Genomic DNA, 17,789 nt, shown 5'->3' on the forward strand with positions numbered 1-17,789 from the left:
AGAAATAAGGAACATTTGGAAATTAAAATCCAAGGGGAAGGGAAATCCTCCTTGGATAAAAAAATTAATAAGATTTAAATTTCCTTAATGAACCATTACCCATAGTAAAACAGTAGTAAACCCCAATAGGGAATGGATTTGTGAAATGGTTTTGATATTTTATTTATCTTTGAAAGGTTTTGCAGATTGATAATGGATTAAGGGTGACGTGAATCATAGGAATTGGGACTTAGATGAAATAGGCAACAAGTAGAAGGTCACTACAAACCAATATATTTTATGAGCTACCAGCATAGGTAGCAACTACAAAGAAACTATCTGGGACAATGACCCTAGAAAGGGTTGTGTATCCACTAAATAGTTTACATCAAACCTAGCTAGAAAACAGAACTACACATATATTACGCTTTGATTTTGTGTTGAAACGATGTATGTAGGCATTCTAGGGACGAAGTTGCCCCTAGTACATAAGCATTCGGGGATGGGGTTTAGGATTTTGCTTTCTTAAAAGAGATTGAGACTATTATTTCGAGATCTAAGAGTTTAAGATAATCATTGGTTGAGAAATAAATAGATAACTCTAAATCAAAAGATTAAATATATTCGATGTTTACTCAGAAAGAATCTCGAATGGATTTGCTTGACTCTCCGAGGCTCTAGGCCAAATTTTGAGGTGGGACTCAAGCTATAGTACATTTTCACTACTCCTAATGACGACAATCCTGATACACTCCTAGTAGGGGAGTGTAGCCTTTAGAGAGTGACTACGGACCTGGATGGTCCCGATGAGTCTAAGCCTCTAGCCAGAACACTTCTTATTCTTTATGGATAGATGCCTACCCCGTTTGGGTAGATGTCTATTCTGAAGGGATAGATGAACTCAAGTCTCATATGGATAGTTGTATAACCCATATAGTTAGATGCCTACCTTGTTTGGATAGATGCCTATCCCGTATGGATAGAAGTACTTGAGTATACATTAGAATTGAACATATATTAAAGTGAAATAAAATAAAATAAAATAGTTAATTTTTGTGGATGTTTTTTAGGACCAAATAAGACTACATTGGGTAATGCATAGTGTGTTCTTTCTCCTATACTAATGTGTGGGCTTTTGGACTTGGCCTTATTATAGGTTTAGTGTAGGTTGATACTTGTGGCCGACTTGTAAATGCAATATTATTTTCTTAGGCTGACATGTGAATGTAATAATCATTGTAATACATGTATATTGTTAATATAAGTTCATTCATAGAGTGTATGTTATTGAAATATCTGAAATTGGACGATTAAAGTGTAGTATACAGGCAATGCTATGTGAGTTGCATTCCAACCATTGTGTTGCTTCATCAAAAGATCATATTCCTTGTGTGAGAGGGTTCTAAAGTTTGTTCAAATCAAATGCAAGTGGTCCACAAATCACATCACATCTCATCTTTTGTATTCTTAGTGGGATTGGTCTCACATATTGAGTTGGTGCTCAAATCTTGGAGTAAGGAATTGGTGCCTCCTCTACAAATGTTATTAGAGATTGGTGTTTCAGATTTCCATGTAAGTCTAGTGCTCATTGTGTGTGCTTGACAAAATACTTTATCAGTAAAAAAAGTTACTATTTGCCGCTCTAATGTTTTTGGGATTCATTCTTTAAAAAGTTATTATGATAACTAATGTTTAATCGGATTGGGGCATAAAGTACTCCTTTAACCGTCCTATACATAGGCAACACCACTCATAGGCCATCTCAAAATTCATTAAAATCACCAAATAAAACCCAAATGACAATAAACATTGAATTTGCAATCCATCTCCCAAGAGCAAATCTCTCAATAGCAAATTCGAGGAAGAAACATTAATAACTCCAGCTAAATGATTATTGATGTTGAAAAAGGTTCCAAAGTGCTTTTGGCATAACACGTAGAGAAAGATCACAATCTTTGATCAAACTCTAGAATTGATTTCAAAAATTAATTTCATACTCTAATATTGATCTCTTGACAAAAACTTAGTACCGTACAACAATAATGACACTAATTCAAGTGGTTATCACTTCCATTGGATGGAGCCAGCTTCATAACACAAATAGACAGATCTGAATATCATTTCAACTCATTTAGAAAGAAATGAGGAAAAGTGATTACATCACTATTGTTATGCGTATGAAAAAATAAGCATCAAATCTTTTAATAAAAGCGTAGTGTGAATATCAAATCTAAATCTTCTATATTATTATTAAAAATTAATGTTTTAGATTCCATAATGATTTGCTTATTATTCCTATGACAACATCTAAATCTACATGGTCGAATCTAGAACAATAGACGAGTAAATTAAAGGAAACGTGATCAAACCTAATGTAATTAGAATTACATGATAAAGGAAAGAAAATCTTAGTAAATCATACTGATTTAGGAGGGCTCCACCACTGATATACCATGTCCTAAATATTATGGTTATCAATCAATCGTCATTGACCCATTTTCCAACCATCATTAGCCACCAAATTCACCAAATTCACCAAATTCAAAAGAAACAAGAAATTTTTTAATAACTATTATCTAACAAAAATTACATGTCAACTTTACACACCTAAAAGTTGCACAATGAATTAAGTGAATTTTATTCATTTAATTATCCCTAATTCTTCCAATTAATTATTTTAATCGACCTTTTCAATTAATTTAGGATTTAATTAATATCCCTTCTTCTATCTAAGCCATTTAATTAAATACCCCCCTCTAGCCATTTTAATTAAAATCACATTTAATTAAAAATATCCATTTATTCCCTTTCCCATTTTAATTAAAATACTTTTTGCATTTAAATAAATCAAAATTTATTTTTATATCTCCCACTTGCAAAATCCTACAAATGCAAGTTGCATCCCTTTTGACTAAATTAAATTATTTTAATTTAACTAAAAATCTTATTTTCCCTCACCCACTTGCAAAATCCTACATATCTCACTCGCCTCATAATCATCCCTTCTAGAACCTATCTAATCCCTTCATTATCCTAATTAATCCATTTTGCTTATTCCTAGGTTGCTCACATGTGTGAGCACATATCCCCCTTCTCCCAAGGTGGGACAACACTTGTGCAACCACATTGATCCTCACCCTCTAATGTCACAAGGCTAAGCCTTCCAACTTGGGACCACATTCCTCCTTCAATCTTGGCAATCCAATCCTAAGCCTTCAACTCTATAAGATGAGCCCTTGTCTCATATCCAATATCCATTTTCATTTGCCTCCAATCTATAGCTAAATTGTTTTGAGCAGGTTACTAAGGAGCTCCATTGTCTTCTCTTAGCAATTGTTAGATCATTTTAGTTGGCATTATAGCATAAGATTTCATCATGTTTAGTATATCATGCTAGTTTCTTTTCCATGGTAGATCAATCTCATCTTCTCATATCTATAATGCTAGTATATCATTGCTAGTTTATTTTCCATGCCTCCAATCTATAGCTAAAAGAAACTAACATGATATACTAAACAAGATGATCAATTTCATATCCATTTTGCATAATCACTAAGATCTTAGTTGCATTCCATTTAGATCTTAGAATCATAGATACCTCTCGCTCTTTAGGTAGTCATCCTAGAGATCAAGTGCTCTTCCAAGCTGAGAGCCACCTTGATTTGAAGGATCCTTGGAGATATAGGAACATGAGACTCGCTTCGAATTTTTTTATTTTGAGACTAATTTAGTTTCTATTTGGGATTTCTAACTCTAATATAATGTTTCATGTGTGTGCTTATTTGTTGTTTTCTCCTCTTGCAGGTTGATTCCTCCACAATTTAGAGCTCACATCAACATAAACTAATATACAGCCTTTTGGTTTTTCTGTAACTTGAGGTTATCTCGTAACCTAATGCAAACAGCCTAACAAATTATCTTTCCATAATAAAGCAATTGCAGTAATATTATTCATGAGAAAATCAGTTAAAAACAAATACAATCAAAGCAGCCTCAGCCTCGTTTTTACGATAAATTTCTGGTAAACTACAAAATCATGAAGAGAACTGTGAACTTAGACCATAACTTTGCACAAAACAGAAGTAATAATAGAACCAGGCTAATGTTGTACTGAGAAGTATACCGTACAAATTATCAGCAACATAAAATAACAGTATTCCACAGGAACACATCTCCCCAAAAAGTCACATCTGTGACACAGAAACATCCTTCAGACACATACAGAAACGTGGGGAAGACAATCCCCAGATGCAAATTGCATTGGAATCATGGTGAGCCCCATTTGCAGTAGTCTGAAAGGACATCAAGGATGTGCCATAGGTGAAATTTACGGGACTGCAAAACTGCAAGGGCAAAAGAAAATCACAGGAATCTGAATGGAGTAGCAGCAGCTATGTATTTATGAGTTGGATGTAAATCATGGAGGAGTAGGTACAGCTATGTATTTCTGGGTTGGATATAAATCCATATACATAAAACAACTTTCTTTCAATCCAGCCTTGAGTCCCCTGGTTTTTATTCCAGTTTAAAGAGGCTGGCTCGTTTGCTCTCTGGAGAAAGGGTGTGGATAATAGTAATCATCATGCTTTAAATGGTCGAAATTTTCACAGGCGTTTTGCGACAATGAGGTATTGGCATACATAGAATGTCCCATGTACAATCAGATGCAAAGTCAAAAGACGTGTATCATATTATAGTTTTCATGGAATTGATGATAAATTATTAATTATCAGTAGGGAAGTGCATCTCCTTAACTTTTGGCAAAAATATATGTATAAAGCACGCTTATATGAATTTGATCAGTCTTTTAAAAACATTTTTCAGAAGACTCCATGACAGTTCAGTTTAAAGCAATCCCATTCAATTGTTTCTTTAAGAAAAAAATTAACCAGAGTTATACAAAAACTATGCCGGCATTTGTCTCAAGTTCTCAACAATGGTGCAAAGAAAAATTGAAATGTATAGAAATATTAATCTCAAGACAATTCCAGATAAAAGCCTGTCAAGGGCCTGCAATCTAACGGTATCGTCGAAGAGAAAGACTGTTGTTTCTCTTCCAAGTAGCACGCCTAGAGGGCTGATTCTTGTGGAAGAGGTGACCTCTTCCTCGGAGCCCCCTGTACTTCTTACCAGCAGATGTTAGTCCTCGAAGTTCTCTGTGCTTGTGAACAGGATTGCATATCCAGTTTATTCTAGGATCATTTCGGATAGCCTTGTGTGCTTCATCAACAAGAATTATTTCAAAATATTTGTAGGTTGAATCCTGTGTTGCAAAAAGCATTAGTTGAAAATGGGCCATAATCAATGCTCCAAATAATCCACAAATTGAAAACAAAATACTCAGTATGCTGACAACATCTCTATGGTGAATAATGATCATATGTAAGTTGCACAATGCAGAAGAAAATATTGCTGCAGACAGCACAGTTTGAAATTACACTACTAATATTAATTTTGCATAAAGCATGGCACACCATACCTGATTTATCCAGTAAGAGTTCAAAACTCTTAGTCCCCCCAGCTTCCGGCCAGCTCGCTCCTCCGCCACAGATCTCAAGTTGCGCTGGAACTTGAGCTGTGTGATACCTTGATTAGTTGGTTTACCATACACAATACCTTTAGGAACAGGCCTTTTCCGGCCTCCACGTCTAACTCTCACGCGGTAAATGACAAAACCCTGCACATATTTGTAGAAATAAGTCAAGATATGATATGCATATATTGGTTAAAAAATATAAGGCATTGCACAAATCACATTCACATACCACACAGATCAGATGTCTAATATGCACATACAGTTCTGCTACGTTCATAATGATTACAATAAAGCCCACACTCTGCTGCTATGGGCTAGAAATGGGAAACAAAATCCCTTAAATTACACTGAGAGCTTATATCCTAATCCATTGCTTAAGTTTCCACCTTAGAAGACTACAGAAACCCTAGCCAGTACCTTTGTCACCAGATCTTAAGCCCAGATCACCTTTGTTTGAGTTTTCAAAAAATTCATAACCAAATTCAACTGCTTTTGGTTTAGTTTTCATCTGCCATACCCTGATTTACCTGTAATAGCCTAGATGCTCATCAATTTTGGCCTAGGATTATTAAGGATCAAGATCAAGCAACTATAGCAGCACCTAGTATTACTACGAACTCCTTAATGGGCAACTAACTCCAATTATACCCAGGCAGGCTCAGACCATAAGGCATTAGTACAATCTAGGTATTATATTCCCAGCTCAGATCCACTACATTCCAGTAGACATCACTTGTAAATAAATAAATGCAAGAAACAAAATCAAGCAAACAGACTTTAAACATGCAACTAAATAATCACAGATGAGAACTAATCTTTTTTTACCCTGTGCACATCTGGCAAAGGGTACAATACATGTCTTGTGAAGAACAGATCTAGAACGCATGGCTTAGGTTGTGGACTTAAAAATGTCTCAAAATTTTGTTTTTTAAAATCTAATGATTAATGATCAAATAAAGGATGGTTTTTCCCTCTTGCCTTCTGGTACTGGGCCCCTCATTACCAATTGGAAGGAAATTAAATGGAAAATCTTTATGATGTCCACAAGACCAGGCAATCTATGGGACCCAAAGGCCCATATTTCTGAATGTCACCTATTTCTTTGCTGATTCCTGCTATGAATTTTGATCAAGTAATCTGCCATCTTTGCTATCTGTTATTCTTCAAACAAAGCTGTTAAAGGCTTTACCTTAACAATACACTCCATGATGTAATGCCATTTTATCCTACTGATCCAGAAAGGAACTGCAGAATAGTTCAAGATAAAACTGTATCTCTAAATGAAGTGATGGTGAGGTTCAAAGTGGCCATCTCTAAAGTCATTATGGTAAGAGAAAACGATCAATCTCGAAAAAAAATGGAGAATTCCCCTTAAGGTATAGAGAAATCCTACAGAATTGGAATTAAATAAGCCTTAAGCCTTCCAGTAAATGTTAAGACATTTCTTCCATGTTTGCGTTCAATCTGTTAGATTTTCAATTTTGTAAAAGATAAGGAACGGGTCAAGATGTTAGCATTCCATTATGTGAAAGGGGAATTCAAGGCTAATTTGGAAACTGCCATAAGTTTTTGACACCCACGCTGTTAGGCCACTGCCAGTGGGCAGGCTATGAAACTAGAGGGCTTGTTTCTATGGCCACCATTGGAGGAGCTTGAAGCCTATTTCCAGCTTTTGGTTAGAAATGCTTTTGTCACTTTTCTCTTTCTATCTTCATGTGCCATCTTCATGGAAGCAAAAGATGGCACATGAAGATAGAAAGAGAAAAGTGACAAGAGATGAAAGTGCTAGTTTATTTCAAAACACCCTGATACAGAAGGGACAAGAAAGAATGGCAAAGCTACTGGCACAATATGTTTTTAAAGTAACATGCACAACCCAAATCATACTTAAGGAATTCATAGAGAGAGGATAGTGCAGCTCCACATGACCAGCCAGTGGTCAGTCAAACAAGTCTCCTTCAAAAACCCGCCATGTTTACACAAATAAATGAAAGCCAGATGCTGAGGCAATTACTTTAAGGTAGTGACACTTTCTATGGACTATCAAGAGAAATCAGAAGATTTCAATGCTACAATAACTTTTGTCAGCTACCTGGGAATACTTGGGAAGAAGATTCATCAAGGCAGCAGAATCCATGGTGGCAATCAGAATACATGGCTTAGACCATTGTTAGCAACAGAGATAGCAGATTTCTCAGCTCCTCCTGGCACTAACTATCACCCTCAAACCGATGGACAGATATGGTAAGTGCATCAAAGGTTAGTTGAGGAACTATGTTACATATCAGTAGACAGCATTGATTAAGTGGTTGCATTTTGAAAAGCATTGTTATAAATGCATTTACCACATCTCCATTGGTATGACATCATTTATGGCACTGTATGAATATGATGCACTCACATTCACTAATGTCATGTTCACCAACAATAAAGTACCAGAAGCTAGTGACTTGGTAGAGCATAGCCAAGACGTATTGAGGTCACTTAAAGTTCATTGCAATAAACCCAAATCAACAAAGCTTTACCATATCAACACTACACTAAGAGATCATTTGAGGTTGGTGATACAATTTTTCTACATCTAGAACCTTACAAACATACTTCCATTAAGTCAAGTGGAGCTTAAAAACTCAAACCCCATTTATATGGACCATACAAAGTTTTGAGGAGTTGACGAAAAGACCTATGAGTCAAGCAACCAAATTCACAATGATTTCCAGGTGTCTTACCCCGAAAAGGCACTTGGCCAGCATTTTGTGCCATCAATTAATCTGCTACCCTTCAATGATAACAGGAAACTTATATTGATTGCAAAAGCCATCATTGACATATAGGAGAAGAAACTGAGGGAAATGGCCATCATAAAGTACTTAGTCCATTGGAGAACCCAACCCACAAAGGATGCTCCATGGAAGGTGCTGGAGATATTCAAATGTCCAACAATGCATTGCTTGTGCACAAGAAATTTTCGGAAGGGCAGATTTGTAATGTCCCCTTTTAATCCACAAAACTATTTTCTATCAATAGTAAGATAAAAAGTGAGTATCCTATCAACAAAAGTACAGGGTTAAATAATTAGAATACAATGATTGAAATTGCTTTCAGCTAGGCAGCAGCTGGGTCTTTGTGTCTTGTAGTTGGATAGCAATTAAGTCTTTAAGTTTGTATCAATTCTTCCAGCAATAAGCAGTTAGTGAGTCTTCCAACATCTTTAGTTAACACCTTAGATTGAGGATGAACAAACCAATTAGCTACCACTAAGGCATGATCTCCATTAGCAAGGAAATGAGAAGCATTCTTTTGAAAAAAGAAACCTCAATTTCAGAAATGTGTGACATTGCTACAGGAGCTTTAGCACCTGGTACGGAAACCTGGGGCATAAAGACAAAAATAAAATTTGGTATGCACAGTAAGTTGTTTCTAGAGTGGTGGATTTCCCATTGTAAGTTGTTTCTAGAGTGGTGGATTTCCCAATGAATGTATGTATTGGCATAAAGACAAAAATAAAAAAACGTATCTACAGTTAGAATCTTGTTTAGGTTTTATCTTTGTATGCATTTAATTTAGGACTTTACAAATTCAATGCTACAGATGAAAAAAGGGCATCAGAATACTACTAATTATAGAATACTATTATACTACATTTAAATGCCATCACAGTATCAAATCCAAGGGTTTATACCCTTAGTTTTGGTCCTTTAAAAGCAAACCTAGCAAAAGCATTTCAGCAAAAAATGTGTTTGGTCGGGCTAGGCTATTTCACTATAGTTTTATTTCTAAAAAAGAGATCAAAATTCAGCATATAGTTGGCTTCAAAGAATTTATTGGTGGATTTGAAGAAGTTTACATAAAATCGAGGCCTGTGGAACTGATTCAATGAGAAAAGTTGTCTCCTTGCTTGTCTAGTGCAAAGTTTTGCCCATGTAAGAAGATAAAGGCATTCCAAAAGAAAAAAACCTTGTGGAGAAGAGCAAAGGTAATGGGTACCTAGGTCCTTCAATAAATTGGAAAACAGGATCACTAAGTTGCAGTGCAAGAGAAATTGGAAGATTATGGTGTGTTTTTGTCCAAGAGGATATTCTTAAAGGTTTTTTTGCAAGAACTATCAAGTTCTTGACATTAGAACTCGCATTCTACAAGACATCAATTTATAGCATCGCTACGGCAACACCTACCAATATGGATAGCACCTATTTGGTGGTAGGCAATGACAGGGAAAAGGTATTTTCTTACCAAATTTTGAATTTGAGATTTGAATCAGTTGCTTATGTTTCCGATGTTGTTGTGCAATTGAAGTCCCCAACTTCGACAAAGCATAACTTTGTCATAAAAATTCCAATTGACCCTCTTCTCCAGCTATAGGAAAGCTACTTGCTCTTCATTGCCATTTCATCTTATATGTGTCTACACTAGTTGAGGTACCATTTTGGCGATGCCTTGTGTAGCTAGGAACAATGCAGCTAAACCAAACTTTAATGAGGCATAACCTTGTTGTATAGGACATCATTTGACCCCATTTCAAAACACTAGAAATGTTATTAATGCTCTTCAAAGTGATATATATTGCGTGGCTACACATTGTGATATTGCCTGATTAGCACCTTGTGTAACGTCTTTGGGGAAAATTGTGTTTGTATTCTTAAAATCCTAGGGTCAATAGCTTTGACTTGTCAAAAGATATTCTTGAAATCTTTAGAGCAGTATGTTTCTTTGATGTTTTACACACTTCTAGCTAGAGCTTATGCATGCTCAAAATGGACCAATTGATGGAGTTGATATACTTTTGGGGTCCAACTCAAATACGCCGAGTCTATGACAATTGATATAATGACAAGATTATTATGGCAGATTGTTAAAAGTCCCAACTGATATCCTCATTGGAGGAATTGAACTTATCACATTAAATTGGATGACTATGTTTGTATTTTTATTGCCATCTTATAATATATGATGAAGGTAGTCTCATTTTTGAATGCAGTGCCCAATGATTAAATATGCAGCTTGAAGCTTCAATCAAATTAAATATCGAATCAGAGAACAATGTGACGCATATTGATCCCACCATGCCAACAAGCAACTTGTTTGATTGGTGAATTTAAATGATACAATCTCCCAAGCTAAGGAATTTAAGTAGCTGGGATTCTAATCTCAAACATTTAGCTATATTATTCCTTCTCAAAAACTCTCCTGCATTGAAAGCTATTAAAAGTTTAAAACACTATAATAAAAATATATAATCTGTAAATCAAGTACTCAATTTGAAGCAGGACTTCTCAGATGTAGAGATAAGAATATTAGAAAAATGGTGAATGGTTGATTGATAGCATCTTTGTGAATTGAAAGTATTGTGTAGCGAGCATAGGATACGTGCTACTTAAAACTTCTCTTAACAGCATTATTATGTTGCCTTTCATGGTGCTAAACTACTACATCTGACTATGTCTTATGTTTTAACTTCTATACAGGAATAAATGTAAACGTCATATCATGGTTAAAATCATATTTATATAGAAATGATATTAACGTACATTGCAAACCTTACACGGTTTGTTTGTATCTTTGGGGATAGTAGTCATTGGTGCATATGTTCATGTAAACTTACTTGCTTGGCCTTGTAGCCAAGACGTCGGGCCTTGTCAGGCCTTGTGGGTCTGTTCGCCCTGACTATGCCAGGAAGCTGCCGATATTCCCAGCACCTCACTCTCTGCAAGAACCTCATCACATCCGATTGCTTCTTCTTCCATAGCTCTTCAACGTACTTATAGGCCCCTACAACCCGCCAACACATTTTCACAACTTTCAGTATAAATTAACAAACATCGAACATCCTCAAAGAAAGTAAAATTGAACAAAAAACAGTTAAAAATTATTATGGCAACGTCTTAATGAATGTAAGTCTATAGTTGCAGCGTACACAACCTAATTGCATATAAAAATTTAACTCGACCAAAAACGATAAATCTTGTCCAGTAAATTAAATGATCAATTAGCCACCACATCTCTCCAAAATGTGATCTACGGCTCCCATCTTACATTCAAAAAAAACCTCAGATTTCCTTCCAGAAGAAAAAAACCTCAATATAGCAGAATCCAAAATAAAAAGAACTGAAAAAAACAATTACATTAACAAATCTAAGGCTTTGGTAAATACATTGTGCCTACATCTTGTGGAACAGAACCATTTAGGTTCCACCATATTGCAGCACAACCACACAACAAGATGTGAAAAGGTCAAATTACAGTATCATTTTCAAAACTTTGTTCTTAAATATATGTGGATCCATTAAATGGACCTCTGAATCTTCTCATAAGTTTACACAATCCATTAAATTTACATCTAGATGAACAAAAAAACTGGAAAGGCCTTAAAAATCCACACAAACCTGAAAAGGCGTCATAAAACTACACCTTAAACAGAAAAATCTGGAGTGCTAATGAAAACCTAATTCAAATAGGTCAGCCATGAATCCTAAAAGAACTTACCCATTTCACCTCCTCTCCGCCTGCAACTCGTCAATTTCGTATCACCTAAAACGTTTAGTCGACAAGAAGCAAATTTATTTCTAGGGCTTACCTTAAACCCTAAATTGTTGAGGTAAACTCTTTATTTTACTTTTTCTTCATTTGGTTTATTTTACATTACCATTTTTATATATTTTTTATAAGAATGATTTTGCACATTATATTGTAATGAGTTAAAGACCTTTTGGATATAATTGCGCGTTATTTTTTTATCATCTATATTCCAATTGATTTAGCAATTCCTTGAATTATGAGCTTTAATTTTAAGATGCACAAATAATCTATATTTTTAGTTTAGAGTTTCAAATTGAGGATGTTTATTTATCAAATTCATTTCTATTACTTCTTTCTATTGTTTCTTTAGAGTGTCATAAGTCTTTTATTCAACAAAATTTATTTTATAATAAACTGATACATTTTCAAATGTCTAATTTATTGTTATGATATTATTGTAAAGGAAAATAATATTTTGAGATTAAGCGTGTTAATCTGCATACGGATGTGAGATCTAAGGTTAAATGGATAATCCCTAAAGAAAGATGGGTGAAAGTTAATTTTGGTGGGGCCTCATGTGGAAACCTTGGGTCTTCAAGGCTAGGGTGTGCGATTAGAGATTGGAAAGATAACTTGATAGTATTTGAATCTAAGAAATTATAATCAATAACAAAGAAGAGTTTTAGGCAGCTTGGCTCACCTTGAAAGTGGCAAAAAAATTTGAAGTTAAAAAAATACATTTGGAAGACAATTCATAATTAATTATCAATGCCTTCAAGCAAAGAAAGATGCCTAATTTGAAGTTAAGCAAATTTTTAGTGCCTATTTGAAAATTAGTAAAGGGGTTTGAGGACTTTTGAATTTCCCATGTATAGAGAAGGCAATTCTATGGCAGATAGACTAGCTCAGTGGGCAGTATAAAGGCCAATGAAAGAGAAAGGGATGATCTTACAAGATATTTGACATGAGTTTTTGTGAATGCATAATAAAAGGATGGAAGTCAATGTTAATTGTCACTAATAAGGATAGAAGGTCAAGTGGAATGAAAGGACCGAAGAGTACTCCATTTTAGGCATTTTGCATTGGTGCATACGTGTGAGATGGCAATGAAGGCATTAAATTGAATCGGGTTGATATGGAAGCCATAAAAGATAAAGGCAGACTTCAGCTTAATGGCTAGGGATCGTTAGATATCTTTCAAGGGGCAAGTGACTGATGAGAGGATAAAGAATGTGTTTAAACATTACTACCCTGTGATGCTCCAAGCAATTAAAATGTTGCTAGACAATGAATTTTTTAATATGGACTTTAGGTGAAGAACCAATGTGCATATTGCCACTATGTTTTTTGCTTGGTTATTAGAGTTGGAGAGTAAGGACAAAGTGTAAAGGATAATGGAGGAGTGTGTGTGGGAAAGATGGACAAGACGAATGGAGGAATTCATTTATATGGTGAAATTGAGAGCTATTTGTTAAGCGAGAGGTGGATGTTGGCCTTGGTTCTATTGTAGATTTAACTATTTGTTGTAATTGTTTAGTGTTTAAAGCACTAATTTTAATGAATACTCTCAGCATAAGCAAGATTTAGTCGAGGTGGAAATTGTAAAAGGTATATTGGAGGAGCCACAACACATAGAGGTGTAGAACACAAGGAAGGAGTTGTCAAAAGCTCTATTGGGGACACCTCGACCCAAAGATATAGCGACAATATAGAAGAATCATAGTTTGGTAGGGTTTTTTGGGGTAAACCTTTATGATTATCCTTTGTATAAACAACTTTTGTTATTTGCAGTAGAAAGGATGGGACAGTTTGAATCTTGGGGAAAATTTATCCATGTTTGACATATGCATCAGAACAATGATATAACCACTCACATACACTTAATCTTACTTAGGTGGCTGACATATCACAATATTAGATATTAGTTGCTTAGTATTTAATATTGTTAGTAGTACATTTAATGTTTGTAGCAGGTAGTTAGCAATTGGTTGCTTGTACCTCATCACAACTCTACTATTTATACAAGGTGCTTGTACATTTGCAAATCATCTCGATCTCATTTGATGAAATAACATCTCTTTCTTGTTGCTTATCTTTTTTGTTGTGAAATGTTTTGGTTTGCAAGTTGTTCTCCTAAGTGCTCCAACACAGTATCAAAGCAAGCAAGCTAGCAACCCTTCTTGGCTAAGAGTTTTCACTAGTTTGTGTTTGAGGTCTCGAGAGGCTCGATTGGTGATGAATGTGTCATTGCATTTGGCACATTTGTATCTCCAATAATATCATTGTCTTGGGTGGTTTCTTGGCAGTTTAATAACTATGCTTTAGCTCGCGGGAGATTGTTGAAGATTTTATTTTGCACATAGAAGGCATATTGCCCTTTAGGTTGGGATCTGATTTTCTATTGTTGGCTCTCCTCTCGTAGGCATAAATTGCCAAGCCCATTTTTTTGTCAAGCCTTACCGACACCTTGTTGTGTTGGCTATGCATTTATATTCTCAGTGTAATAGATGCACATATTGGCCAAAGTGTTAGAAGTAGGGTTATCGTTGCGCCAAAAGATGACCTGTTAATGCCTGATACAACCACTAGACTTATAGAATCCACAACAGAGGCAGTTAAGCCACATCACAAACCCGAGCGTTGCATTGCACAACACAAGGAGACCAAGGACGCACACCTTGCAACAATCCCCCCCAGCGCAAGTAAGGGGGCTTGAACTTGTGACCCGGGCTCTAATACCACTTGTTAGAAATACGGTTGTCGTTGCACCAAAACATCGACCTGTTGATGCCCGATACAACCACTAGACTTATAGAATCCACGGGAGGCGGTTGAGCCATGTCACAAACCCGAGCATTGCGCTGCACAACATAAGGAGACCAAGGGCGCTCACCTTGCAACACAATGTATTTGGATTGATAGAGTTTGAGAGCTTCTTAACTAAGCTTGACCATTGTTGGTAATTTTTAAGCCAACCAGTTTTAGTATTATTTGTTGAGGAATTGTGCATTTACAAATCTTTGCCAAGCCTACATTTTTTACTGTTGGTACAATCTCATGATATGTACCTGGTAGTTGAAGCTTCTATTTGCTTGGCATGCACACTTTACATTTGATCGACTTTTGGCCTAAGTACCACTTGAGACTGCTCTCATTTCCTTTTGATTAAAGGTTTTTAATCACTCAATGCTTCGTAGATAAGCATCATATTGTTTTATTGGTAATTTTGTTTTGTGTTTGGTATATGTAGTTTTGTAAATCCCTACGCAATACATTCGATATATTAATTGGTGAACCAACACCCTTAGTATTATTTTGTGGTCATCCTATATCATGCTTTGCTCAACGTGATTCTTTTTTGGGAAGATCCTCCATTTGTGGTTATAGAGAATTTGATCCAGCAATAGCAACATGTTTTTGTTCTCATTGGCCTATGTGGAGTTTATTAATGAAGGCATTTTTGTATTGCTCTATACCAACTTGGACCGATGAGTGTAATTGACTTCCATCACATTATTCTCCTTAGTTTCTTCATTTTCACGGATATTTTTACGAGGCTTGTTGAGCGAAAAGTTTGATTTAGTCTACAGAGAATTGCCATATAGGCCCTTTTTACCACTTTTGAGATCCATATAAGAATTTTTTTTAAATGGCCATAACTTGGGCGCACAATGTTAATTTTTGGCAAATGAGATATTGTCAAAAAGGTAGTTACATGCACTATCTAGTGGTGTAGGTATATTTATCATTTTTTGTTGTTGGTGTATTTTGTAGCCTATCAAAGTCAATTGTGCATTTTGGGCTTCCAAGCTCATAACTTTTGATCATCTTCTCTCTTTCAAGCAATTCTTGCAATGTTCCAAAGTTCTTTCAAAGCACTTTCAGTCTATCCATTCACTTTTTCTATATTTTGCCCCAAGTACAATTAATTCACGATTTTGTGTTTTGACGCTTTGGTTGGTTGGTTGGTTGTTTTGGCACGTGGGAACATTTTGGTTGCATATTTTCACTTATTTAGGCTGCATCATATGTATATATGGAATTTTTGTCCTTATGGATCATTTGAGCATCTTTTGTACACACTTTCTTTTGTAGACACATTGAAATAATGTGTCACATCTTGTTCATGTGTTTCGGGGGATTTTGCACAAATTTTGTGCCATATTGTTGTACACGCACTATATTATAAAAGTGTCATGGGGGGTTGCGTAGTGTCCTTCTTGTTTGTCAATCATATCTTTGTGAAGTGAGCATCCCTCCATGAGAACAATAGGATCTCAAGGATTTTTGCCTCATGTCTAGGTGCACATACCCTTTTTTCAGTTGCAAGTACTCTCTTGGTCAATTCAAATATTGCATCATCTCCTTCATGCATTGCTCGATGACACGCAATTTCAATGAACTTGTCTCAACTCTCCCTAGTCAGCATTATGGGAGGTATTATATTTTTCATGCCAATGCTTCCTTAGTTTTTCTTGGAGTGAGCTTTTTTTTTTTATCACTAAGAGGCCGAAGCCAAGAATTTTATTAATCATTTTGAAATTTTATATTGCTCCACTCGTGCGGGCACCGGTAGGAAAGAGTGGAGGCGAGAAAACCTCCGGCCTTGCCCGAGACCATAGTCCAAATAATATTACATCAATATACAGTGGTTTCTGATCTTAATAACACAACAGCACCTCGGGCTAGGGTGGGCAGGTGGGAGGGTATATTTATATATTTTTCCCCTCCCTTACAAACCCTTGATTACAAATTTCAGTTATCAATAATCCCAGACTTCATGGGGCATGGCCTTGAAGTTGACCTCTGATAGCAATATCCGATAATTGCCAAGAGATATTCTTGTTTGTCCTGCAGGGTTAGTTTCTCAAGCACTTGACAAAATTGTTAGTACCATTTAGTCAGCTATTACAGATGAAATTATATCAATCGAGCTATAAAATTTCCACAACCACAAATCCTTTAAGGCCTTTCCTTCCAGATCTTATGCAAAGAGATATAAACATAACATTAAACGTAGATGGATAATCCTCATTATCCCAATTTGAAGACGATGCTTTATTCATGAGCCGAGTTTTAAAGAAAATGTTTCTTTCTTAAACAAGATTTGCCCCTTCCAATTAATGAGTCTCCAATTTGAGTTTTGACACTCTTGCATTCCTATTTTATGGAGGCAACCTTATATCCTCAATTGGTCATGCATCTCCATACTATTGCATTTATATTTTCAACTTGTATTAGTTGAGTAGTAATGATGAGATCACTCATGCGACTTCATTGGTTGAGTAGTGTTGTTGGGGTCAATCATGTAGATTCACGTGCCATCTATATTTTTTAGTGGATTGATAAATGTTTTGCATTTGTTGTCATCTAATCATTGTTTGGGTAATGACATCTAGGCCACTCATGCAAATTATATTCTTCTTCATCTTGATCATCATTTTTTTCAAAGGAGGTACTTTAGTTATAGCTCCATATCATTCTTGTTTCAATAGTTGTTTGCAGCTTCCACATGCTTTAGTGATGTTCTTCATGTTCTTGTTTTTGGGACATTATTTTGGAGGCTTCTTAGTCCCTCATGTTCTCTCTTTTGGAGAGGTTTTTTCTCCCATAGGGTTTTTCTTCATTCTTTTTTGTTTTTCTATTTGTGACAAATTGCATTACATTGCATTGTGGTTGTACATAGGTATATAACATGGTGTAGTTGTCGAGACCCATTTTGTATCTCATATTGCATAATAATTTGACTCCCTAAGTT

General features: G+C 35.6%; 1 protein-coding gene across 1 annotated transcript; it reads right to left on the reverse strand.

Moving 5' to 3' along the window:
* Positions 1–4,818: 4,818 nt before the first annotated feature.
* LOC131066925 (large ribosomal subunit protein eL15z) lies at positions 4,819–12,155 on the reverse strand. Its single transcript, XM_058001823.2, has 4 exons — positions 11,999–12,155; positions 11,118–11,284; positions 5,459–5,656; positions 4,819–5,242 (listed from the first exon to the last, which is right to left on the reverse strand). The coding sequence occupies exons 1-4, from the start codon at positions 12,000–12,002 to the stop codon at positions 4,997–4,999; spliced, it is 615 nt and encodes a 204-aa protein (XP_057857806.1). The 5' UTR covers positions 12,003–12,155; the 3' UTR covers positions 4,819–4,996.
* Positions 12,156–17,789: the final 5,634 nt, after the last annotated feature.

This window comes from Cryptomeria japonica, chromosome 9 (assembly GCF_030272615.1).
Source record: "Cryptomeria japonica chromosome 9, Sugi_1.0, whole genome shotgun sequence".
NCBI lineage: Eukaryota > Viridiplantae > Streptophyta > Pinopsida > Cupressales > Cupressaceae > Cryptomeria > Cryptomeria japonica.